The sequence below is a fragment of the Phoxinus phoxinus genome, assembly GCF_949152265.1.
Source record: "Phoxinus phoxinus genome assembly, chromosome: 2".
NCBI classification, from domain to species: Eukaryota; Metazoa; Chordata; class Actinopteri; order Cypriniformes; family Leuciscidae; genus Phoxinus; species Phoxinus phoxinus.
The window spans coordinates 18,075,172-18,102,805 of record NC_136877.1 but is presented as its reverse complement, the minus strand read 5'-3'; the positions used below and the strand labels follow the sequence as shown (position 1 = coordinate 18,102,805).

General features: G+C 37.5%; 2 protein-coding genes across 5 annotated transcripts; one reads left to right on the top strand and one right to left on the bottom strand.

The window, feature by feature from the left end:
• LOC306987317 (polyadenylate-binding protein-interacting protein 2B-like) lies at positions 1 to 18,156 on the top strand. Of its 4 annotated transcripts, XM_079591474.1 has the most exons (5): positions 1 to 87; positions 163 to 215; positions 14,455 to 14,615; positions 14,849 to 15,019; positions 16,167 to 16,958. In XM_079591474.1, the coding sequence occupies exons 3-5, from the start codon at positions 14,466 to 14,468 to the stop codon at positions 16,221 to 16,223; spliced, it is 378 nt and encodes a 125-aa protein (XP_079447600.1). In that variant the 5' UTR covers positions 1 to 87; positions 163 to 215; positions 14,455 to 14,465; the 3' UTR covers positions 16,224 to 16,958. The 4 variants fall into 4 exon arrangements, with proteins under 4 accessions (XP_079447600.1, XP_079447599.1, XP_079447597.1 ...); XM_079591473.1 differs by having other exon boundaries at positions 1 to 215; positions 16,167 to 17,161; XM_079591471.1 differs by lacking the exons at positions 1 to 87; positions 163 to 215 and adding an exon at positions 1,040 to 1,229.
• Positions 18,006 to 27,431, bottom strand: nagk (N-acetylglucosamine kinase). Its single transcript, XM_079591455.1, has 10 exons — positions 27,340 to 27,431; positions 27,066 to 27,150; positions 26,885 to 26,983; positions 26,659 to 26,800; positions 26,450 to 26,560; positions 22,564 to 22,676; positions 22,385 to 22,472; positions 22,207 to 22,304; positions 22,036 to 22,114; positions 18,006 to 19,447 (listed from the first exon to the last, which is right to left on the bottom strand). Exons 1-10 carry the CDS (start codon positions 27,366 to 27,368, stop codon positions 19,257 to 19,259), a joined length of 1,035 nt encoding a protein of 344 aa, XP_079447581.1. The 5' UTR covers positions 27,369 to 27,431; the 3' UTR covers positions 18,006 to 19,256.
• Between the last annotated feature and the right edge of the window lie 203 nt (positions 27,432 to 27,634).

Here is a 27,634-nt window from a genome sequence, read left to right as displayed (position 1 = left end):
ACGTGACGCACATTTGGTGATTTACGCAGCGGCACATAGAACATCAAGATGACAAAGCGACACGGTTCCTCTGTCAGCACTTTTCCAGTGTGTCCTCTCATTTTCACAAGTCAATATCCGATCAGAGACTGGCCCGCGTCCTGACTTTCTTTCTCTCTACAGAATATTTCCTCTGGTGTGTCTGATGTAGCTAGTTGCCATCGGAGGAATTTAAAGTAAGTAGCGAAAAACAGACAGTTATTAAACATTACATCAGATAGAAATATGGGCCAGCATGAACCATATTATATAAGATTGTTGTGTTATATTACTTGGTTTTATGGGAATGTGAATGCATATGATAGCCGGCTACTGACAGGGTAGCCTACTGCCATATCCTCCTTGTTAAGATCATATCACATTTTGAAAAAACAAATTAACTTGTAATTTTTTTTATTAATTTTTTTGCATGCACAAACATTTTGTTTTTCTGCACCAAAACCAACTCGTTTCTTTTTAAACAATTAAATATGTAACTATATTATAGTCGTGCTCTTTTTTTAAAAATATACTGGAATATGATCAAACGCTCAGTTGAATAAATGAGGCCTAGATTAAAGTGTATTTTTATTTTTGTGTTTCTGAGAGAAACATGCAGGGAGGATGTTCATTTAAATTGATCTTCTTTTGATTAAAATATTTTAAATTCAAAACTTCTCAAAACGATTATTTCATGATTCGCATTAAGTCGACAGCTGAGTGTTGTTTACGATTTGAAATGACAGTTTGATCAACAGGAGTTGGTCTAATAAAAAAAAAACTATTATTTGATTAAATCGTGCAAAACATTTAGCTGTTGAGCATGTGTAATTGACTGTGACTATACATTTTTAGATGCAAAAAACAACTAGGGAATGAAATTACAAAAACTCTTATTAAAGAAACACAATTGACAACGTAGAATAACAGGAAAAACTGCAGAACATCTTATGTAGAACATGTAATAGGCTATCTTACGCTGCATGGTATGTCAGAAGTCACGTTATGACGTAGATTACGTAAGGACGTACAATAAAAGCTGAACCAGAGATGTCTTTTTAAAACTAGTTCTTTGAAATAATCCACTCGAAAGAACCGATTTGCCTAAACGATTCTGGTTTATTACTTTGGCATGCTCATGCCTTACTGTTTTTGCGCAGCTTTATCACATTCATTCACACATTCCTCTGAAAAGCAGCTTTACAGAAAAAGTTTGTAAACAGTCAACTTGTTTGTTTGTATATTTAATATTAATATTTTTCTTTCTGTGTTAAACATTCGTATATAAAGATGGCATTGACAAATGATCAAACGATCAGATATGCAATAACTGCATTTTTATTCAAGTTGTGTTTGAGAGAGACACAAACAGGGAGGCGGGTTGATGTTTGTTTAAGCAGGAACCACATGACCGTCTTGCTCGTAATGTGTTGTGTTTCTCTAATGGCAGTCAGCCATCTCATCTCAGCCCAACTACCTTGCAAATTAAGAATTAATCATTCCGTACAGTGTTAACTCAAGATTTCCAAGAGATCTGACGGACATTACGCGTCAGCGATGCCAGGTACGATATTTGCACGGTTTTCGTAGCTTTCTGTAGCTTGCACTGTGTTCCTCTCGGTGTGTGTGTGTGTGTGTGTGTGTGTGTATTTGCGCGTCTCGACCTGACTTTACAGCGTCTGTCTGTCTCTGTCATTGACTGGATACTGTCTAATGTCTAAAAAGCAGTTCCGAGCGCAAATATGGCCGTGCAAACCGAATCTTGTTTGATTGTACGTCATGTTGGAGTGCTTTACTCGTACACGTTTAACACTGCGTTATTTGCTACTCGTATTTGTTACGAAGTTCTTCTAGATAAACGGACAACTCGCACGTCATTTCAAGGGGTGTTGAGGCACACTTGGGTTGTCACTGCATTTCTCAGCACGACCGTCAGTCTATGCTAGTTTACTCTCATTGCTGCTATGAGCCATATCCTATTCAGAAATGCCATGGAGTTAGGCTATATACGCGTTGTTGAGAGCTTGTTTGTCCTCTAAATAAGTTATTCTGCCTTTCTCGGTGTAATACTGTAAAAGTGGATTACATAATTGGCTTTAAGAGTGTTTATAAAGCTCGTGTAGAGACCGGTGTAACGGATAATCCGTTTGTGTGGTTGTGTTTCGGCGCGTTCGTGTTTAAACTATTATTGTAACTTAGACTTTTTTTGCCAAATATTTAATGAGTTTGTTTACTATTTTCTGTTTATTCGCCTGTGGCCCAATATCAGAGTGCTTGTCTAGTTTGTGTTGAAGAAGTAAAGGTTATCTGTGTGTTCAGGCTGTTGTTGAGATTTCAGCTTGGTGTCTGTATTCTAAACCTATATGGTATAAACACACATGCAGAGGCGTGTTGTTGCATAAGCTTCAGGTTTTCTGCAGTCTGTCACACACGTTACACATCACTTTGTGTTTGAACAAAATGCAACTTGTATAACCACTGCTATTATTAGCTTCTTAAATCGACCCAGTTGTCCTGACTTAGCTGCTTGTCTTGTAGGGGTGAAAGAGGAATCCTGAATCTGTGACTGTGATTAATGGATGCTTTGACAAGTGAGCTGATAAACATATTCTCTCTGAACTCGACCAAGGTGTTATTTTGTTGACCTGATCTGTATTGTGTTGGGACCATTAAAAAAGCCATAAAACAGTCTATAGTAGGATGTTGTAGACTAGTTTTGTGAACGTATGTTTATATGACAATGGACTATGATACATAGATGCTTGTGATTTGGCCTTGTCTTATATTTAAAATGAGGGCAGACAGATTCAAAAGAGAGTACAAACAGATTTTTTGAACATAAGCTTTGTAGCACTGTTGCAGTGATGCTGACTGAGTGTTAAGAAAAAGTGGTCTACCCTAGTTTGTCAATATTATAAATGTTCTCGTCTGGATTACACTTGCTGGCCTAATTAGTGTGTGTGTGTGTGTGTGTGTGTGTGTGTGTGTGAGAATATGTGGCACTGTGAGGAAGATGCTACCTATACATTTGGGAGTTTTTTTTCTTGTCACTATAGCTACATTGTCAGTGTTTGGGATTGACAACTAACTGCATTTACTTACAAGCGTGAGTCTCAAAACATACTGTTTACACAGCTGCTTACAATAGCTGCTTGAGTCCTGTCTGTATAAACAAGTAACAGAAGTCAAACATGTATTATAGTTGTAACTATCGCCTGTAACTTACTATAGTGACAGTGATCAAATATGGCGATGTCCATAAAACTGAAAAGTCTTATTACGTTTGACATTTAAGTGTTCAGTTGAGGTGTGAGTTAATCTGTCAAATCTTCATTAACAGACAACAGCTTTTGTTACTCTCAAGAGCAAGATCCAGAAGAGTGTGATTGATGAAATGAAATGCCTTTAAATGAAACGGCTCCTATGGCTCCAAAATGACACACAAAAACCCTCTATACGCTCATGTGGAGTGTCTCTCTTGCACTATATGACATGAAAGACGGCTAGTTCTTAGCACAGGACTAGGCACAGGGTTTGCATAAAATGCAGTTGTGAGTCCTGAAAATGTACAGGTGCCAGTTCAGTTGCAGAATGCAGTTTTCAGTTCTGTAAATATTAACCAAGCTGTGTGAATGCGACCATATTAAGGATTCAAATACTGGATAAACCAAATTCTGTTGCTTTGTGAACTGTCACTGCTGGCTTAGTCAAACTCACTAGGGGTTTGTAAAGGTGATTTTGGAGTAATGGTTCGTTTCCACAATGTAGCATCCTAACACAGAAATAATAATGGATTGATTTTGAATGCTGTACATATATCTATCTATATTATTATCATCCTAAATAGCACGCCACAAGAGAAACTTCACTTACAGTTGATTTCAATAGAGTTTTTTGATGAAGGCAAGGCAGTGGCACAAAACTTAAAATAAGTAATACACACACATTCTAGGTAAAATAAGTAATTTAGATTTAATTATAATTTTTTAAAATGACATTATTATTACCTTGTAGGAAAATTAAACTATTTGCTTTAGAAAAAAACAAGTTTTAGCTAAATACATTTTTTTTGTCATTGTCAAGTCACTAAAGCGCTTTATACAATATAGTTTCAAAGCAGCTTTACTGTGTTAACAGTAAAACAATTCAATGATGCTGCTGCAAACAGAGTTCAATTCTGCTGTAAAGCAGCTCTAAAAAAAGAAAATGGTGTTTAGCTGTTGTTCAGCTGAAGTCAGTTAGTGTCCATTTTCCTCTTCATAACTGTTTCATATAGGTTTGTCACTTGTGTACTCATATTGGAAATGTGAGCAAGGGCCCTGTTTTCATCTAGGATGTGAGATTTCCTCATTCATTTTTATTTTATTAAATGTAACGTATAGCCTTGTGATATGTATCGAACGTGTTGTATCGTGAGGCCTCTGGTTATTCCCACCCCTAATATTTATGTAATGCATTGAAACGGTTTGTTCGTACAAACATGTAATATTGAGTTAATTTAAAAACACAAACCAACACATTCTTACCTGTGAAAGGTTATCCCATTTCTTTGGGAATTTAAATCCTGGTGGTTTCACAACTAGCTGAAGCTTTGCAATGTTGTGGCATCATTGATTCTGACAGGCTGACCGTTGCAAGATGGCGTGCGCTGACGTGTCTCGAGCAATCGAATGTAGCATCTATACATCTCTATCTTAGACATGGCTGTCTTGAAGAGGTGACATTTTGATGGATTTACCAAAAAAAGTGTAACATAACATGGGCTCAGCATTGCAGATGAATGTTTTGTCAGAACCCTTGTGTCAGTGAAGTCGTACTCCGTTTGCTTGTTTAAGGTGTGTGTCTCTGTTTGCTATCTATCACCTGTCAGGTGTGTTTGAAGCCCCCAGTCCTTCATCTTAGTAGCTCATCCTCTCATGTCATCACTCACAGATGAGCTTATTTCCTCCAGTGATGTCACTGCTATTATTAAGCCTTAAGTCTCTGATCTCTCATACACCAACGTAACACACATTAGACAGACAGCCACAAATGTTCTGTGGTTCTGCTACCTTCCTATGAACTCAATGCTGCACAGTACGACATATTGCCTACTGTCTATTCTTCATTGTCACAATAAATCAAACAACAGAATTCTACATTGTACACCTCACTATACATTAGTCACATGACTTAATGTATGCTTAATTCAGCAAGACGCAACCACTTTTTGATCAAATGATGAGTCAAGAAATGTAAAAAAAAAACATGGCCTTTTTTTTATTATTATTAAAGGGGTGGTAAAATGCCCTTTTCACATGTAAAATATGTAAAATAAATATCTGATGTCCCTAGAGTGTGTGTGTGAAGTTTTAGCACAAAATACCCCCACAGATATTTTTATATAGTATGTTAAAGGGGCTATATGGTACTTTTTCCCCAAAGTAAACGAAACAATAGCCTTTTTATTTTACCATTTATGACTCAAACATCTCCTGATGAGCACACTGACACCTTGTCTGCTCACAGTGGGTGCACCTATAAGCCTGTATCCTATTTTTCCTATTTTCTGTCGGGTCGGATTTTTCCCGCGCTGTCTGCGGATGTGACGTCAAGCGCGTTCATGTTAAACGTTTCAGATCACTCAGAACACTTATCTCAAACAATATATGTATTTGACTGTTCTTACCTCTGTAAACACAATGTTGACCTGACCTCCTTGCAGCAGATGACTTGTGAAGTGTGCACGTACGAGCGAGCAGAAAGGAAGAGTTCTGTTTTTTGGCCACAGGTGTCAGTCGCGAGTTTAAATTTCAGAAAAACGCATATAGCCTCTTTAAAGTTGTCACTTTTTGAGGGTTTGCAAAAACGCACGGTTTTGTGGCTGGCCCTTTAAATGCAAATAAGCTTCTGCAGAGGGCGGAGTTTCAAGAGCTTGTGTGTGTTAGCAGCTGCGATTACCTCACGCAGACACACTAAACTGACAGAAACTGTTCTGCCTTTGATGTTAAAACGGAGTCAGACAAAGATGGAGAGACTCAAGAAGAATGACAACATGTAGAATGCAACAGGACGTCTCTGATTGGTTAGTTGATGAATTTATGTTGCTGATGTGGAGTTAACTCTCTTCAATTAGCATATTCTGTCATGATAATCTATAAATTGCTCGTATAAGAACTGTTGTGAGATGCACACAGAGTGACTTTCTATTGCATGTGAAAAGACGGATGCTAAAGTTTGAGCTGACTCACAAATGTACTCAACAACAACTTTTCCTCTTCTCAACATGGACTGTGTGTTCCCGGGGGCGGGGCTTATGTACATTTTAGGATCGGTGATGTCACTAATCCCGGAGGAATGTGTAGTCCATACCAGCTGTTTGTTGTAGTCCTTTTCTTTAAAAGCATATATCTCCCTTTGCTTTGAACTTTGAGCGTTGTAACTTTGCAGATGTTGTTTATGCTCAAACAGCAACATTACACACTAACTAAAGTTAGAAAAGTGAAATCATACTCAACCACCCCTTTAATACACGGCCTATGGAGGCAGCATTCAGGTTCAGATTTCAGTCAATGCTTGTAAGCCGGTGGAATCTTTTTCTTCTTCTTCCCTAACCTGCTTTTTCTTGCTGTGCTGCAACAGGTTAGACCAGGGGTGTCCAATCCTGCTCCTAATTGTCCTGCAGCGTTTATCTCGCCTCGAAAACCTGTCTGGAAGTTGCTATGCCTAGTAAGAACTTGATGGTGCGCTGGTTCAGGCGTGTTTAAGTGAAGTTGGAGCTAGAGTTGCAAAATTCCATGAATTTTCAAGGCTGGAAACTGTCCATGGGAATAAACTGTGAATTTGTAAGATTGAAATAAATTTCTGTTGAATTTCCACCCTGCACATTCTTCAATCACGGGTCGCACCCCCTGCATGCACTGTGCATTCCTCCATAATACGCAGTGATAACAACAGTACTGTATATTGTGATATATTCTTACCAATTAAAATATTGGTTTTCTATTTTAATATACTTTAAAATAGTTTATTCATCAGCCATTACTACAGCCTTCAGTGTCACATGATCCTTCAGAAATCATTCTAATATGCTGATTTATTATCAATGTTGGAAACAGTTATGCTGCTTAATATTTTTTTATAACCTGCGATACTTTTTCAGGATGATGGGTCACACTTTAGTTTAGGGTTCTCACTATTAAATACGACTTATGCTTCAATAAACTTCTAATTACTGCTTATTAATGGTTTTATTAATAGCTTATTAAACATTTCTTGCTTCTAATAAAAGACAGAACAATGCCTAAAAGCTGCTGTGTGACAGGGTGTACTGCAAACAAGCTAAAAAACCCAGAACTAAGTTTTTATAAGCTACCGGACCGTAAAAGCTAGCCTTTAAGGAGACAAAAGTGGATACAGGCAATAAGACGTGAAGCATCAGCTGGAAGAATGGGTACATTTAATCAAATAGTTCATATTTATTATAGTAAACATCAAAGTGGAAAAATACCAATTGGCCCAAGCTACAGCTTGCTAACACACATAGCTAATTAGCCTTCTAAATAACTTGTCCCATCATTTTAGTAATCAACTGCAACTAACTTTCATAAAGCTGAGGCTATGTGCTTATTGATTATTATTACATAAGTTAAGGGTTGATCTATTGATCTTTGTTAGGTATAGGTATAGGCTAAATGAGGCTGTTACCTGGTGATTCAATCAAATAGTTGTAGATGTCAGGGTTCACGTTGGGCCGTTCAGGTTGATCATTTCTCCAACAAAAGGAAGGTAAGGAAAAGGGGCACTGACATAGACCAATACAATTTAGTTTCTCAATATATATCCTCCTCTCAGGTTCACATAGGGTGGTGAAATAAACCTTTGGCATGGTTAAAAATAATGATTTTTTTTTTTTTGCATGTCCTGTCGCCGATTACGTTCCCCATCAGTGAGTGTATAGTTCTCAGAGTAATATGACACGACTCTGTCTCAATTGCCTGTATCCACTTTTGTGTCCTTCAATGCTTGTTTTTTTGGGTCGACAACTTATAAAAACGTAGTTATGGGTTTATTTTAGTTTTTTTGCTGTACACTTAAACTAAAGTGTTACTCTTTGAACAAAAAGTTAATAAAGAACAGCATTTATTTAAAATAAAAACCTTTTATAACAATACACACTACTGTAAAATAAAAAGTTATAGTAATTGTTAGAAAATATTTCTATTTTGAATAAATGCTGTTCTTTTAAACTTTTTATTCATCATTGAATCCTGAAAAAAGTATCACAAGTTCCAAAACAATAGTAAGCAGCACACAACTGTTTTCAACAGTGATATAGCTGGAAGTGTAGTATCAAATCCGCATTAGAATGATTTTTGAAGGATCATGTGACACTGAAATAAATAACACATGCATAACAATTGCTGCTATAAAAATATTTTTTCATATTTACTTAATTAGAAGTAATTAATTGGAAAATATATCAATATGCAAAAATAAATAAATAGCTAACGTCCACTTATGAGTCATATGACCAAGCAAAATGTTCATATTTATCTTTGTATATGATACAGTTCATATGAATTTCCCCAAAATTCCAATTAATTCCCATAAATTCCTGTTAAGTTTCCAATTTAGATTCCCCAGATTAAGTTCCCATGGAAAGTTTTGGGAAATTGTTTGCCCCTTTACAACCATAGTTGGAGCTCAACTGCAGGACTGGCCCTCCACGAGGCCTGTTGCAAACGCTGTTTGCGGTGTTCATCGCCATGGTTACTTATGTTACACGGCTAACCTGCTCCGGAGACAGGTTTTATTTTATAGGAGGTTATATCAGCTGTGAGCAAAGTGACATATCTGATGCAATAAAACTAATTCCCGTCTCTTGCTCCCAATTAAAGCAGTTCTCATATATATATATATATATATATATAAACATAAATATTTAAAGTAATATATATATATATAAATAAACATAAATATTTAAAGTAATATATAAACATTTAAAGTAATTGAATAAAAATTAATTTGTCATGTCTACAAGTTACCAAGTACAATGAAAAACTTAACGTAGATATAAAGACTTTATTTATATTATAGGAATTATAATTATTCATATGTTGGTTAAATAATTATACATTTACAATTATTATTAAACTTTGCATTGAAACTAATATAAATATATGTATATAAATAGAAATACAAGCTTTAATATATAAATCTTTTAAAATGACTAAACTTATGTGTTTTCTTTTGAGCTCTATAAATAGCCTAATTTAAATTATAAATGCAAGGGAATCAAATTATAGTCACATATTTAATTCAGTTGCCATCTCAAACTTTCTCTGCATCATCAGGGTGTGTTCATGCTTTGTAAATGCGTTTAAATTCATGATATTTATTCATAAAGATCTTATAATCTTCAGCAGAGTAGTGAATTGCGCGCCAGAGCCATCGTCATCGTGTTCCGTGTGATTGGCTGTTTGCCGCACGTGTCACACTTTCAGGCGCAAGCGCTTCAGAGTTACTGGATAAAACAGAACGTTTATATGTGAGCCCGCTTATCTAAACCAGGTTTTATATATAGTTATGTCAACTGTCTAAACCTACTCTGAAACTCAGAGTTTGTATAGCTAGCTTCATGCCCACACACTTTAAAGGCTGTGTGAAATAAAGGGGTTGTTAAGATTCTTCAGGCATTTTATTATGTATCAGGTTCATTGTTCCCTCTAGTGTTTACAGCAGGCATTACTGTTGACGCCTGCAGCTAAGAAACATGCACATGTTTTGAGTTACTAACTTAGGTGTTTCTGTTTGAGCAGATTTTTTAATGCATTGTACAGGGGTTAAGACGTGCAAGAATGCAGTCTATTGGCAAACAAATCTGAAAAAGAAACAACCAAATCGAAAAACTATCAGGATTTATTTGGGAATGTACATTACATATATTATTAGTGTGTGCTGTTTATTAATTAATTCTGTTTATGATCTTAACAGATCAACATGGTGAGTGTTCAGTCATGTTGCAAAGTTGCATCATTATGGAATGTGATCCTGTCCATGTACAGAATGAGTAGGTGTGGTTGTTTAAGTATTATGACAAGCCTTATGCAATAGTGTTTAGCATTATACTATATAAACAGCTACTCGCCTCGTCTCCTTTCAGCAGCCCTGCACTTGCCCAACTCTTAAAATTATTGTAAAATATTTCTCTAATTCTTCATTGTTATATTTGCCATTCAAACGTTTAGATGGATTAAAAAAATATTTTTTTATCCTGGAAGGACTGATTAAAAGGAGCAAAAGTGACAGTACAGACTACAAACAATTCAAATAAACGCTGTTCTTTTGAACTTTTAATTGATAAAAAAAACTTAAGCAAACAGTTTCTTTCATAGTAGAATTATGTGACACTGAAGCTGGGAGTAATGGCTGCTGAAAATTCAGCTTTGAATTTGAACATCACAGAATAATTTTAAATAATAAATTAAGTTTAAAATATTTTAATATAGAAAAGTTTTCAAATTGTAATATTTCACAATATACTGTAATTGTAAAAATAAAAACACTGTATTTTTTATCAAATAAATTCAAGCCTTGTTGAGCATAAGATACTTTCAAAAATATCTTACTGAACCCAAACCTTTGAATGGTAGTTTGTGTGTTTAATAATACTGAATATGTATTTGGAATGCATTATATATATATATATATATATATATATATTGTATGTGTGTGCTTTTTGTGGTCAGTTCAAACAGTTTGCTCTCTTAGTACACGCCAGATTTTTTGCTGTATTTTTGTATATTATTTTGATGTCTGAAATTATTTGTAGAATGTTACATTCCAGGTGGCAGTTTCAGTTTGCTTTCTTGAAACAAAGAAAGAAGTATACATTTAAAATAGCCGCTCATATTGTTTGACAAAACAAAATATTAAATATATATATATATATATAAATAAATATAGCTGCAAGCAGCGATTACGGGCCCAAGCCGGTGGCACCGCCACCCCGGTGCCTTTAGTTGCACTAAAGGCACCGAGGTGGCGGTGCCACCGGCTTGGGCCCTCCATCGCTGCTTGCAGCTATATTTATTTATATATATATATATAAAAACCGCCACCCCGGTGCCTTTAGGGTTCCTGTGCACGACGGGCAATAACGTAACTCCGCTTTGACTGTCCAGAAGAAGTCTGCTTTAGAGCTTGCATCAGTGTGGGTTCTGCAAAAGTGCGCATCGAGGGCACATATCAACCACAAAGTATGCGTGAGCACCCTTCTGAAACCTAAAATTAAAAATTAGACACCCTACAGTCTCATGGACTTAACGGACACATGAAATCAGCAGCCATTATAAGTACACAACACCGAAAATTCCTATGAAGTGTGGTATATATATTCATTGAAATTACTGTACTTTAAAACACTTGTTTAAAAGAAAAAAACACATGTATACATAGTATAAAACACTAGATGGCACAATATACCTATTTTTAATAGTCTTTCTGCCCCCCTCCCCCCACACACAGAGACAGGGGGGGCTGTCTGTGTGTGTGCCCTCCCACACACACACACACACACACACACACACACACACACACACACACACACACACACACACACACACACACACACACAGACAGATCCTCCCCTCCCCTCCCCACCCCACACAGACAGGCACACACACACACAGAATGGCAGAGAGACAGAGAGAGACACAATCCACATTCAAACCACAATATCTGACTTTCTGTTGGTCGGAGCTAATGACTGTAAATTAGAAAGTTGTTCGGCTTGATAATATCAATATACACGCTGAGTTTTGTAACTGTAGGTAAAACTATAACTAAGTTATAACACACTTTATGCATCCTTTTTTAATCATAAATTTGTTTCCTCGCCACGGCCAAACCGTTCGAGATATCAAAAATCCGTCCGCAATTTATCATCCTCAATGTCTTGACTTCATGCTGACCGAGTTTCGTGGTCATCGGAGTAATTCTCTAGGAGAAGTGTTTCAAATGCCAGAACATGCGTTTCCATACAACCCATAATAGCCGACTTTCTGTTGGACTGGCGTAAAACTTAGAGCACATGGATGTGACTATTGTGAGTCAAAGTTATAGCGCCACCAACTGGCAGCAGGAAGTGTGTCACTTTCAAAATGCTTTGAAGTCACCCTCTTATTTTTACCGATTTGCTTCAAACTTCATCTGTATAATGTAAACACACGGCAGATGTAGACCTGTGAAAGGATTATTGATATCTTAAATACTGTTGCCATGGCAACGCATCAAACTTTAATATTCTTTTTTAAAGTTTTTGAGACTCTTAACATGCTTGAAATTGCATGAAACTCGACAGACACTTTACATTTATTGCCTAGTACACTTGTGCAAAGTTTCAGAAACGGGCGTGGTAAGGGGCTCAGTAGCGCCACCTTTAGTCAAAAATGGGGTATTAGTTTTACCTACAGTAACAAAAATCGGTATTTATATTTATCTCCCCGAGCCGGACAACTTTCTAATTTACAGTCATTAGCTCCGACCAACAGGAAGTCAGATATTTTGGTTTGAATGTGATTTGATGGGAATTTTGCCAGTCTCTCTCAGTGTCTGTGTGTGTGAGAGAGGAGGGGGGCTTTATGTTAACCCTTTCTCTGCTGTGTGGGACTTCTCGGGCACTTTTGGGGCCCTTAACGTGCTCGAAAACTCTTGAAACTTTGCACACAGGTCAGAACCTGCGGCCATTAGGGCCGGACTGAAGCTGGTACCCGGGCGTGGCAGGGGAGCTCAACAGCGCCCCCTTGAACGTGGTCCGAAAACTTGGTCCATATATCAAACACGTTTGCATGTAATAATATGAAACTCGGTACACATATAGATTTAATCGGGCCGAACAACTTTCGTGCTCTAAGTTTTACGCCAGTCCAACAGGAAGTCGGCTATTATGGGTTGTTTAAAAACGAATCCCCCTGGAATTTTATATACTCCTCCTAGAAAATTATTTTGATCGCCACCAAACTCTGTCAGCATGAAGTCAAGACATTGAGGATGCTAAATTGCAGACGGATTTTTGATATCTCGAACGGTTTGGCCGTGGCGAGGAAAAGAATTTATGGCGAGAAAAGAGAAACACGATGTGTTATAACGTCTTCATACATTAACTGATCTTGATGAAACTTCAGTAGCGTGTTTGTTGTAAGAGGCCGATCACATGGATGTAACTAATGTGAGTCAAAGTTATAGCGCCACCAACTGGCAGCAGGAAGTGTGTTACTTTCAAGATGCTTTTGACTAAAGTGGGGGGGGGGTATTTTTACCTACAGTCACAAAACTCGGTATGTATTTTGTGCACATCGAGCCGGACAACTTTCTCATTTACAGTCATTAGCTCCGACCAACAGGAAGTCAGATATTTTGGTTTGAATGTGGTTTTGTCTCTCTCTGACAGAGTTCCCCCTGCCATTCTGTGTGTGTGTGTGTGTGTGTGTGTGTGTGCGTGCGTGTGTGTGTGTGTGTGTGTGCGTGCGTGTGTGTGTGTCCGTTAGGGCTGAACGATACATCGAATTTTCATCGTCATCGCGATATGAACTCCCGCGATGAACACATCGCAACAGACAGCCTGACACGATGAATAATGCCTGGTTCAGATTAGCACTAACTTACACGTTTTTGACTCCTAAAATCTTGTCGTGGACAAGAAACATGTCAGACTACACGTTGCTCTCCGACCAGTCATCGCGTGCCGTCACACACACACATTCACTTGCAAACATTCACTCGCACGCACAGACACACAAACACACACACTCACTGTCCCTCGCTCACTCACTCACGCACGCACGCACACACATACGCTCACACACTCACTGTTGCACTCACTCACGTCTCGCCTCGCTCACATATTCAACCCGTCGTGGAGGACCGTTAAAGAATTAAACATGCTATAGTCTTTCTGTCGTGAAGCATCGCAGACGCGACGTAGGTTGTCGCCCACTATGACACACTATACGAGATGAAACGATCGAATCTTGCGTCACGACGCCCGTTGTCGTTATTACGAATCTCCACGACACCCATACAACGGATCGTGCCAAAATCGCGCTAAAATCGTGTATTCTGAACCAGGCAGGTAATAAACGTTTGACCTATCACGCAAAGAACCTATTAAAGCACTAAGACATGGGAACAGTATAGTTAACAATCACATTTATCGCAAGTCATATCGTCATCGCAATATTAAACAATGTTATCGCACATCGCAGCTTTTCCTCATATCGTGCAGCCCTAGTGTCCGTCTGTCTGTGCAACTAAAGGCACCAGGGTGGCGGTGCCACCGGCTTGGGCCCGTAATCGCTGCTTGCAGCTATATTTTATAATGTTATTGCTGTCAAAATAAGACATGATTTTGGTGTTGATGTATCCATAACATGTATGTATGTTTATCTTTTTCAGAGCCAGCAGAAATGAACGGGGCTGACGTAGGAAAGATGTCGGGCAGTGGGGTTTCAGGAAGTGAGGGAAAGGATCCAGTAGCCAATGGGCATGCAGAGAATGAGTCCAACCCTTTTGCAGAGTACATGTGGATGGAGAACGAGGAGGAATATAATCGGCAGGTCTGTAGACTTAGTTAAAAACACACAAACTCCGATCAGGTTGGGTTTTTCAGTATGACTGAGGTGTGTGTTAGCGTTCAGTACAGTTCAGTTTATAGTTTTACATTTTTAGGAGCATTTGGAGTTCTGTGGCTCTTGAATTGCCAAATGTAAAAAGGCTTTACATATTATCATATTTTTAAATCAGCTTGGAAGTTACCTTTTACCTTATTGTCAATCTGTTTATATCTCAGGTAGAGGAGGAATTGCTTGAGCAAGAGTTTTTGGAGCGCTGTTTCCAAGAGATGTTGGATGAGGAGGATCAGGATTGGTTCATTCCTGAGAGAGACCTCCCATCAGTCGGACAGATTCAGCAACAGCTCAACGGACTTTCTGTCAGCAACGGCAACGCAGAGGAAATCTTGGTGAGCTCATGGACATAAGTTTATAAAATAGTCAAATAATCTTAGAAATATAGGCTAGTTAGTACACCTAAAATTGTCATCATTTACTCACCCTCACGTCAATTCTTGTTCTATGAAACACAAAGATATGTTTCGACTGTTTCTTTGTTTATACAATGAAAGTCATAGAGTGCAACAGTGGAGTTCCTGAAGTAAAAGGCCATTCAACTGATTTTGAACAATAAGTTATAAACTGACCTACTGTAAGCCACAAGGTTGTTATAATGATGGTAAATGCTTATGTTAAGGCCACTGTATTTTTTAAATGATTATATTTAACAGTGGAATTCCTGGTAAAAATAAATAAATGGATAAATTACAGATGATTCTGCAAATAAATCTCCATTAATCAGAGAATCACAATCAGCAATTCATGCCACAAGAGTTCTGTAGGCCCCGTCCACTCCCATGAAGCACTTCAAATGACTATGTAGTCAGTCTTCTGAATCATTGTGCTGAATTTTTGTAAATGCATAATTTGCTATAGACCTTATGTAGCCCCGCCCCTTTTCAGCGCTGCGCTCGTTGTCTTTTGTCTTCCGGTCTGTATTTTCACAGTGATCTTGCGTATTTCTGAATGAACGGCTCGTTTAAAATCTTCCCGGTCTACTGACATTTGTTAAGACGTCCGCTTTAAACATTACAATCCTCATGATAACTTTTGTTAACTTTACAATAAGTAAATCCACTACAGAACGACTGCAAAATTAGAAGTTCAAAGGTTCTCTGGCGCATAAGGTCTATAAGCTTATTAATAAATGAAATGATCTCCGTGTGTGTGTGTGTGTCTGTCTATACCAGTCAAAAGTTTGCACACGTAAATGTTTTTGAAAGTAGTCTCTTTATCTCATCAAGGTTGCTTTGATTTGTAAAAAAAAAAAAAAAATACAGTAAAAACCAGTAATATTGTTTTATTTCCGATACCAAGCCGCTGAAAAAAGTGGTCTGGCATTGTTGCACTCTATTGGAGTCCAAAACAACACTGGAAACCATTGACTTTCATTGAATGGACAAAAAATATATTTTTACATTCAGCAGTAAATAATATTTAAAAATAAAGCACTAATTTGTTAGATATATTGTAATTGATTATTCTCTTTGTCTCCAGCGAAAGAGCATCTTAAACCCTGAAGCCAAGGAGTTTGTGCCTGGGGTGAAATACTAAGATCATCGTTCCTCCTCTCTCATGCAAACATCGGATCATATACTCAAAGACTGTTGTGCCCATGTTTTTGGATGGTCACATAAATGCACTCTTCTACACATTTTCGAAGGGGCAGGAATACAAATGTATTTTTTTTGGGGGGGTGGGAGATGATTGTCTATAGCTTTATATTTCTGTTATGTACAAACCAAGGGTATTAAGTTGAAACACGACCTCTAGGAGGTGCTGTAACTAGCTAATATCATACTCATTACCAGGCTGTTTTATGTTGTTCTACCCTTGCCGAAAGGGCTGTTCTTGTCATTGTTTCACAGTTTGTGCCTGATCAGGTCTTTGCTTTCCCTCCCCTGTTTTTTTGTTTTTTAATTGATATTTTGTCGCGGGAAGTTTTGATGCATCTGTTCACATTCCTGAGTTTTAAGGGGTGTGGCCATAAATGACTGGGGGTGTGGCTTGTGGTGGGCGGAGCCCCTGGTTGGATGCTGAGGAAAGGATGTTGGGGAATTCACATGAATTCAACTTTTGATTTTGAATTTAAATCGTTACACGCAGGACTGAATTTCATTTAAAAAATGGAAGGGAAAAAAGGCAAATAAAGAAGAAAGGTTCGTACTCAGTTGGATTATTTCTTGTGTCTGGATGCATCTTAAATCTACCAGTAAAATGTGTACTGAAACTTGGTATTAATTCTCACATTTAATATAGCATTACCATTAAATACTATCCATTGAACGTATGCATATGCATGAAATCGATCATCCATTTATCAATTTCCAGGAGATGGCTTGGAAACATCTGGTTTCTCATCAGAATAACTGTTTTTATTTAAACTGCTTTATGGAATGGAGAATATGTAATTGCATTCTAAGGTTCATGAAAGTGATTTATTTGTATTTTTATGTAGTACATCTAAGTAGGCCTAGAAACAGCGTGGCATTCATCACAAATTCAAGTCTCATACTACTGAAATCCCTTTAACCCTACTTTATTTATTTGATTTTATTCTTTTTTGGGTGATATTCAAACTATCAAATCCTGGCAATTATAAGACAGTAATTTTCAGCTATAATGAATGGTATTGAGAAATTCTTGTTAGCAGCATTATATATTACAGCAATTACAACATCTACACTTTGAACAAGTGTCAAGATTTATCTACCATCAATTTTATTTTACTTATGTATTCTTTTTTTGCCATAGCAAAAAGACATCTGATAAAACAATGTATGGAAATGCTGACGTAGTTGACCATGAAGGTCTGACGTGATTTTAATTGCAAGTTAAGAAGAATAATTTGATCAACAGAGAAGTTTCAGTTCAGGCCTAGTAACAGCACATCACTACATACTCGTACTGATAAAATAGTGCATTTGGCTTCAAAACTCTAAATATATATTGTAATAATTTATAATCAAATTATTCAATGGTTTAAAATGGTGAACAATAGATTTCATTTTTTGAGACAAACAAGGTCCCAAACCGTGAGATCGCCCTATTGATTATGTACACTGTTCAGATAACAGGTTACATTTTATTGGCATGTGCGCTTTACGCCAGGCAGCTTCATCAGCATAGATGTCTGCAAACTTGATGGGATCTCAGTGTGTGTGCAGCGATATTGATGGACAACAGCTGAACGAGGACAAGAGGACACAGAAGACAGTGTGAAGATCATGTAAATCATATTGAAAAGCTGTCAAGCTCAGGTTGTGTGTCCATGTACTGTCTCTGTGTGCTCATACTCTGGTTTTCACTGCATAAGCAAAGACAATTTGTTTTATTACTAAATCCAGTTTATTGTTGTAGTTGTTATCAAGCTCGAATATTTTTATATATTTTTGAAAGTTCACAGGAGACTGATGGCAGGATTTACAAAGGATACACAGCAAAATGCAAACCTCTGATAAGCACCAAAAATAGAAAGGCAGTTTACAAAAAGAAAAAGAACATTTTGTTTCGAATCTAATGTCCTTAAAAAAAATCCATCTTTTGTCTTATCAATGCAAAGTACTGTGTACCATCATATCAATGCAAAGTACTGTGTACCATCATGCCAATCCACACTGTCACTGTGAGACCAGATTCTTATCTAATACAAAATATTGACAAAAACTATGATAACAAAATAACACTGTTGCTGACACATTTTGTTCCATGATCTTACAGCACATGTTCCTTTTCATAGCCATAGTCAATGCTGAATGGTTCACTGATGCGTAAATCATGGATGTTTTGATCCGGTTTTCAACATTTATTGCTTAAGTTCTTAGAAGACCAGATTGCCTAAAATACCGTACGTCTCCAAACAAGTCTCATGACGATCAGCAAGATATTAGTTTCAGTACATCCTGTAACAAGGACAAATAGAGGCGGGTCTTCTACATCTGTATGTATGTATGGTCACACACAGGATGTGGTGATAAGGAAAAGATGTGTGGGGTTAGGAACTGATGCTGACAGTCATTTGACCCTGAACATTACATTTACATCAAATCTTTTTGGCCTTATTTTTTTCAAAATATCAGAGTCTGTGTCAAGTTTGAGTACAAGTCCACCCGAGTGCGTCCCAGTTCATTCAATTAATGTCCACGTCCGAGTCCAAGAACCCCAACTCTACTATTCCCGGTAAATATATATACGGTATATATTTTTTACTTCAGCCAAGACAAGAAACACGTCATTGCTACACTAAATATTTACATATTTAGAGTTTATATTTAAATAAAAATGATAGTTTTATTTTCAAATGAAATGTTTGCAAATGTTTATTATGTTTATATTTTTTTATTTACCAAAATGTTACCAAAGATTATAGTGTTAGAAATGTTCAGAAATGTATATATGTGCATTTAACAGGATGCATTCAAAATGTTTGTTGATTGATAAGACTAGTTTTAGAAACAGCACCACCAAGACGAAAGTCTGGAAACATTTCTATATCAGTTTTATATATCAAAAACAGGAAGTTCTCATTTCAGATCATCAACATAAGACTGTAGTGGCATCTGTAATCTCAGGTCTGTTTGTTCCCTATCACTGATTGAAGGTGTGGCTGAAAAACACATTGGCGTTGGCTGAGTAGTCCAGCGGGAGGGTGGCTCCTGCATTCTGTGCCCCCATTTTAGCGCCACCCAGAGCGGACGACTGACGTAAAGTGAGCAGGCTGTACTTACGGAAGTGACTAAAACCTTGAGCCTGAGCCTGTGAGAGGACCTGAGTGAAACCTGCAGCACAAAAACACCACATCCACAACACAATGTTTAATTCTTGTGAAAGGGCTGGGCGATTAAACAAATTTTATTTACATTTTATTTAAATGAAAACGTTGATAACAAAATTATCTCTGTTACCTTAAAATATCCGTTTATCTCTGTAAAGCCGCTTTGAAACAATCTACATTGTTAAAAGCGCTATATAAATGAAGATGACTTGACTTAAAGGTGCTATGTGGAGTTTTTCTACCTAAATGAATCCATTTTTTATTGCCTGTGTGTGAAGGGGTAATCTCACAATAAAATGATCCACTTGGCGGGTTTTGCTATTACCTCTGAAAGCAAGTATTCCTATTTCAGGGTTCTTGCAGGTTTCAGTAAGTCAAATTTAAGACCTTTTTAAGACATTTTAAGACCATAAAGATTAAACCAGCAAATAACAAATACAATTAGCATCAATATGCACTTTTTGTTTACATAAACATTAAAATAATAACAGAAAAAAATGATGGCTAGATTTTAAAAGAGTGTCTTGCAACATGTTATCTACTAACATGTACAAGTTCAAATAAAGTTTTGACAAAAGAGGTTTTATAAAAAGATAAACCTCACGTATTTCAGCCTTGAAATATTTTTTTATAGAATTAATGTGTCAAAAAAAAGATTAATTACTGACATTTACAATGCAGATTAGCTTATCTTTTATTATTAATAGTAAGATTTGGTCCAATTTTCCCGTTGCGTCTGTCGTTGCTATGCAACCATGCACTGCGCTCTCTACAACGACAGTAGCTAGCTAATGGATTTCCACCACTGATAAACGCTTGCTGTAGCCATTATTTATTGACGGAGAAGAGAAAAACACCTGTAGTGTTTGGGTGCACGGTGCACCCCCATCCTTCATGTTGACTGAGCTTTCAATGTTGTTACGGAAAGGGTGAAGCGGATTGGTTGGTTCTTGTCACACGACCTGCGGTGCGCTTGCAGAATTCTGAAAAGTTGAGCTTTTTTTTTTATCTCGCTCCGCCTGGAAAAAACGCCCGCATTGCTTCTAATATGAGTGCGCTTTGCCGCGTGCCTAAATTTGAAATAACGAACTTGAGCGAGCAAAAGATGCAATATGTGAACGGCCTCTTTGGTAGCTACCGCCAATCAGGGCACGAGCTACTGGAGCTCGCGAGCGACGTGTTGGAGACCCCTGCTACAGCTCCGCTTTGTAGGCTACGACTCGATACTTTTTTTGCTACTTTGTAATTACTTTGTGTGGCCAGCATTTCAGGAAATGAACGAGGATAAAACCTTTTTAAGACCTGACAAAATTAAATTTAAGACCTCGGGTGAAAATCTGGCCGTTTTTAAGACGTTTTAAGGCCTTAAATTTAAAGTTCAGAATTTTAGAATTTTTAAGACCCCGCGGGAACCCTGCTATTTCTATGTGAAGTCTCCGGGTCGGATTTGCCGCGAGATCCAGTGACGTGACTGAGACCTGCATGCGCGCTCCCGAGCGTCTACTGACTTTGCACTCAACAGCGACGACACTGCAACTTTATGACTCTTTATGAGTCTGCTAATACTAAGAAACGACCAGCCGAACACAGACTCCAAAACAAACTCCACATAATAATAAATAACAACGTATAAACAACGTAAACGTATTGGTTGCAATCTGAAACATCACCGCTAGACACACCTTTTTTTTTTTCTTCCTGTTCCCAGACTGTACTCCTCACAGGAGCATAGTCTGGGAGTTGCCTTTTTTCCCCTCACCTATCCTCATGTCATGCTCATGTCGCATTATTTTCCTCAATCCTCTGTCTTCCTGTCCTGTCTACCCCATTTTCATATTGTATGTATGTTTGTGCATGGACAGGTTGATTGGTAATTTCGCTGGTACTTGTGACTAAGTGACAATAAAGGCTACTACTACTAGATGCCGCTGAAAACTCCACATAGCCCCTTTGAAAAAGATTTTATTTAAAATAAGGATGCACAATATACCGATGACCAGTGTTGGGGAAAGATGCTTTTAAAAGTAATGCATTCAAATATTGTGTTATTAAATATTATAATTCCGTTAGTTTACTTTTTATGGAAAATACTGTTTTAATAACTTTTATGTTTACTTTTGCATTACTTTTTCTCATTCTTCGTAAATGGATTACTCAATTTCATTGTTGACGATTTGACAAGATCCAGGATTGTTAGGTTCTTCCAAGCTCATCCCTTTGCATTTTTTTTGCCATTATTATAAAAAAAAGAGAGTACTATTTTAAATAACTTTTTCAAATGGTATACATTTCAAAGTTATCCATCCTTTCTACTGTACATTAAAATGTTTTGATTCCTGATCAAACCTTGAAGCCCTGTAAAAAAGATTGGATCTTTCTCCACTTTTTATGCAGGCAAAACACCTTAAATTTACAATATAATATTTTTAAAAATCATACTGGTTAAAGACCATAAAAAAGAAATGACCAGCCACAATTTCTGTATCACTACATAATTTCTACATGACTAATTTGAACATTCTCAGATGTGGGATTAATGATGTCTCTGCAGGGAAGCTGAAAAGCTCTATACAGTATATACACATTACGCACCTGATTTCATCAGTTCCCAGCTGCACCACACAGACCCGACACACAGAACAGGCAAGCCAGGCTCCCCAGAAAACAGATCCTGAATGAGAGACCACAGTGACAAATGGTAAGATTAATAAACTGAGTGAGAATGGCTGTATTACTGTGGGTGTTTTGTTTTGTTTTTTTAACCTGGTGTACTTTGGGCAGGACAGCTACAATGTGTTGCGCGAGGGCTTTTCCAGCTTCCAAGAACACGTGTTGGCACAAAGCATCACCAGCACTGCCACCTGATGCACACACAAACACAAAGAGTTATAATGTGTGGCGTGATGCACACACAACCTCACTGCATACATCAGTAACATACCTTCAGCTAGTTTCCTACAGAAGCCTGCGAAGTGTGACTTCTGAAAGTTTCTGTACAAATGAGGAAGCATTCCCATCAAATCCGACACCTGGAGATGAACATGACAAGGGAACACCATCATTTCTATTCAAGTATCAATTTAAGCACAAGATTAAATGAAATGAACAACAAGTCCTAACCTGGAAATATTCTTCCATGGCCTTCTTAACATAGGTGATATCATGAGGGGATGTGACAAGGTTATCTCTGGCATCAAAAACCGTTTTAACAGCCAAGTGAGAAATCCAGTATGCTAAAGGAGGATAAGGACAGAGAATAAGAAAATGCTTAGGTCCTGTTAACATCTTAGCAGATCAGAAAGGGCAGATACAGGTTGTTGTTTGGACCTGGTAGTTTGACATGCCATGTGAATGTCAGTTTAAAAAAAGAATGAAATTAATACTTTTTATTCAGCAATGATACATTAATTTAATTAAAAGTAACAGAAAAGATATTTGCAAAAATGCTGTTCTATTCATCAAAGAATCCTGGAAAAAAATGTATCATGGTTTCCACAAAAATATTAAGCAGCACAATTGTTTTCGTCATCCATCGTCAAAATGTCATCCAAGATGTTCATGTCTTTCTTTCTTTAGTCGAAAAGAAATTAAGGTTTTTGAGGAAAACATTTCCAGGATTTTTCTCCATATAGTGGACTTCAGCAGGAAGCAACGGTTTGAAGGTCCAAATTTAAGTTTCAATGCAGCTTCAAAGGGCCAGGGTTCCTCAAACTCGGTCCTGGAGGGCCACTGTCCTGCACAGTTTAGCTCCAACCCTGATCAAACACACCTAGCTGTGAGTTTCTGATCCTGAAGACATTGATTAGCTTGTTCAGGTGTGTTTGATCAGTGTTGGAGCTAAACTCTGCAGGACAGTGGCCCTCCAGTTTGAGGAACCCTGCTTTACATGATCCCAGCCGAGGAATAAGGGTCTTGTCCAGCGAAACGATTGAATTAAAAATATATATACTTTTTAACCACAAATGCTCGTCTTGCACTAGCACTGCGCCACGCATTACGTAATCACGTTTATTCCAGTTCAAAAAGGTAGGGTGAAAATCTCATTTTCTCCTCCAACTTCAAAATCGTCCAACATCGTTGTTTTACCTTTTATTTATGTTTTTTTTTTAATGATGTTTGACTTGGTCTTTGCACGTTCGCTTTGTAAACACTAGGTCGGTACTTCAGCCTATGTCACGTGTGACCTTTCAACGTGATTACGTAATGTGAGGCGCATCGCAGTGCTAGTGAGCATTTGTGGTTAAAAAGTATATATATTTTTAGAAAATGACAGATCGTTTCGCTGGATAATAACCTTATTCATCGGCTGGGATCGTGTAGAGCCCTTTGAAGCTGCACTGAAACTGCATTTGGACCTTCAAACCGTTGGTTCCCGTTGAAGTCAACTATATGGAGAAAAATAATGGAATGTTTTCCTCAAAAACTTTAATGTCTTTCCAAAAGAAAGAAAGACAGACAGACATGAACGTCTGTGATGACGTGGGGGTGAGTAAATTATGAAGTGAACCAATCTAGAGCTGTGAAACGATTAATCGCATCCAAAATAAAAGTTTGTGTTTACATAATATATGTGTGTACTGTGTATAATTATAGAAATTGTAGAAATATTTGCATTTATATACTGCATATATATTTTTATATTATTTATAGTACATATGAATAGAAATATTTTATATATAAATAACACATTTTTCTTAAATATACACATGCCTGTGTGTGTATTTCTATATACAAAATAATTATACACAGTACACACACATATATTATGTAAACACAAACTTTTATTTTGGATGTGATTAATCGTTTCACAGCTCTAAACCAATCCTTTAACTAAATTTTTCAGTAGCTCAGTTGATTTTAAAACAGTGTAGCCTTTCCAGTAGCTAACTACTTTTTCCATCAAGTATCAGTGTAGCGTGACCAAAAGCTACATCACGTTTTGAGTTTTGACAAACCTGCAATGTTCTGAAGTAGCACAGCGTCGTCTTCTTTTTAGATGACAAACTGTTTTTGTTATAAACTGATAATGTTATATGTGACCCTGGACCACAAAACTAGTCACAAGGGTCACAATTTTGAAATTGAGATGTATACATCATATGAAAGCTGAATGAATAAACTTTCCATTGATGTAGGTTTTGTTAGGATAGGACAATATTTGGCGGAGATACAACTATTGAAAATCTGGAATCTGAGGGTGCAAAAAAATATAAACATTGAGAAAATCTCCTTTAAAGTTGTCCATTCATGTTCACGATTGTGCTGCATTCACTCACAAAAATAAATGTTTTCTATATTTACGGTAGGAAATTTACTAAATATCTTCATGGAACATGATCTTCTTTACTTAAAGGAGAACTCCGGTCAATTTTAACATTGAGCTCAATTTTTTGTAAATTTGGAGTGCTGTCAATACAGAGAACAACGACAAAAATCGGTGTTGCCTACACTGTGTTATCCTATTTTTAAAATTTGCACCCTATTGACTTGAATGGGGCAAGTTTTAAACCTGCTTTTATCCTCTTAACATATTTGATGTGTCATTACAAGTGCCCAGCCATGTTGAGTGCTTCCTTAAGAGTGAACACGAGTGAATCTGACTGCAGTAGATGTGAAAGATATGAATAAAAATGATGTTATATCAGCCAGCGCAAATACCTGTATTTAGTTCCTGTTTTCGGTGGAAGTCCAAAGTAGTCGATTGTCGAGTTCACGCGCGTGATCATAGTCACTAAACCTATGCGCGTGAACTCGACAATCGACTACTTTGGACTTCCACCGAAAACAGGAACTAAATACAGGTATTTGCGCTGGCTGATATAACATCATTTTTATTCATATCTTTCACATCTACTGCAGTCAGATTCACTCGTGTTCACTCTTAAGGAATCACTCAACATGGCTGGGCACTTGTAATGACACATCAAGGATGATAAGACTAAGAACTGGTTAAGTTTAAAACTTGCCCCATTGAAATCAATAGGGTGTACATTTTAAAAAGAGGATAACACGGTGTAGGCAACACCGATTTTTGTCGTTGTTCTCTGTATTGATAGCACTCCAAATTTACTAAAAATTGAGCTCAATGTTAAAATTGACCGGAGTTCTCCTTTAATATCTAATGATTTTTGGCATAAAAGAAAAATCGATCCTTTTGACCCATACAATGTATTGTTGGCTATTGCCACAAATATACCCATGCTACATGTGACTGGTTTTGTGGTCCAGGGTCACATATCGCATAGCTTTACTGTTCACTGAGAAGAGATCATCTGATGATTATTTAAAGGATATACAGGAGTGGGTTGCTATTTCACATGAATCAGCTAGTAAAGGTTGCACTTTTGTATGGAGTTTCAGCAAACCAAAGATTAAAACACTGCCTGTGTTAAAGTCTTCAAGCACATACAGAAGAATAATAGCCTTTTTTAAATGGATTTAGTATGATGCTTTATTGCACTCTATATAAAATGTCAAAGGCAGTGATCTAATTAAATAGGTTTCAGAGAGAAGGACAACAAAAGTGTTGAACTTTTGAACAGTAGTATACGGATAACTTTTTCCTTGTTTGACAAATGATCAAGTCTTACCAAGCTGGCAAACCCTTGTTTTAGTACGATTACCCATTACGTGAGTAGTTAATGCTTAGCTATTGAACAGGACGAATTTGTGTCTCTGAGCTTATTTACACTACTATCCTAAAAGGTGTGCACCTTTACAGTATGTGGACTGCAGGGCTCCCAAACTTCCACAGACAGCTATCTGATCAGTAAAAAAGCATGAAGCAACCTGATGTATTTCTCCTGAATTTGGTTTAAATGATCAGATGACAACACGTTTCAGGGACACACTGAATCCAAGCTGTCCACCTACGATAAGTTCATTGAGGTGGATGTTAAAATCAGATTCATTTGTAAGATAAGATAACACCTTTCTAAGATAAGAGATGGTGTTTGTGTGATATCAGTGCTGTAATGTCAATCAGTTTCTCTTCTCACATGGTTACCTGAGCCCTCGTCTCCCATCATGTGACCCCAGCCCCCACAGCCAACCTGTGTGCCATCTGGATTCACCAGCTTGCAATTCGAACCAGTGCCTGATATCACTACTATTCCTCCTATGACAAAAAGACAGAGAGAAAAAGTTAGGAATGGGTGACAGTTGTGTCCTGAGATTCTTTACTCCTTCTGGTTGCAAATACACTGCATATAATACCATAGTCACTGGCAGTTGCCATAGCACCAATGGCATCTGTGGTAATGAAATAACTGTGACTCAGTTTAGGGTATCTCTCCCTCATGTCGTCAATCAGCTTCTGGATAGCAGCCTTCTGCTCTCCACCACTCAAAGACATGCCCTGTCAACACACAATGTAGACAACGTCAAAGCGACCCGATGAAGTGGAATGCGTTGAGGATGACTGACCGATGCATCGCCTTACCAATGAACAAACTGGTGTGTCCGGGTCCAGCCCTGCCTTGATTTTAGCCCTCTGGACCATGTCGTGGATACCACTGATACATTTGTCAACACCAACCAACTACAAAAGAACAGAAAATGATGTAGACAGACTCAAGTACACAAGACTTCAGTCCATATTGAAGGATGTTATCCCATCTCACCCAGTGGTTAGTACATGGTCCATCTGTCTCAGCTAGGATATGTCCATCAGCAGAGACCAGCACTGCTTTAGAGTGTGTCCCACCACTGTCAAGAAAAGTCTCTCATTCATACTCTGAAGCTACTACTTCGCTTATTCATTCCCAAACGACTGGCTGGAACACGCTTAGAGCACAGTGTTGCTTTTTAATACAAGCGTTTGTATGATAAAAAGTAATTTAAATGGATTATATTCCTTTTCATAATCATGTTTTTGTATTATTTTTATAAACTTACCCCTCCACTCCTCCGTACACTGCGTTCATCTCGCCCGCTTCCTCTTTAGTCACATGACCGCTCACAGTCGCAGTCACAGTCAGCTCAGCTGCTTAACGACTTCCAGTGAATAACACACGGACTTTGACAGATAGCTATTTTTATTACCTAAATCAACATAAAATCTCGATTCACACCCATTTTTATCATCTGTCTATATTTAAGTGAGGATAAGATAATATAATTCGTTTTTCCCCATATTTTAGTTTTAGATTTTCTCCAGAATTATTTCAGTAAATGTTTGTTTGTAGTAAAA

Bases quoted from the DNA above. Each gene is read 5' to 3' on its own strand.
- nagk (XM_079591455.1), bottom strand. From the start codon at position 27,368: ATGAACGCAGTGTACGGAGGAGTGGAGGG. The intron at 27,151-27,339 runs GTAAGTTTATAA...TTTTCTTGACAG, and splicing joins GTGTACGGAGGAGTGGAGGG to TGGTGGGACACACTCTAAAG. The intron at 22,677-26,449 runs GTAACCATGTGA...ATCCTCCTTTAG, and splicing joins GATGGGAGACGAGGGCTCAG to CATACTGGATTTCTCACTTG.
- LOC306987317 (XM_079591471.1), top strand. From the start codon at position 1,151: ATGCTCATGCCTTACTGTTTTTGCGCAGCTTTATCACATTCATTCACA. The intron at 1,230-14,454 runs GTTTGTAAACAG...TATCTTTTTCAG, and splicing joins AAAGCAGCTTTACAGAAAAA to AGCCAGCAGAAATGAACGGG. The intron at 15,020-16,166 runs GTGAGCTCATGG...CTTTGTCTCCAG, and splicing joins GCAACGCAGAGGAAATCTTG to CGAAAGAGCATCTTAAACCC.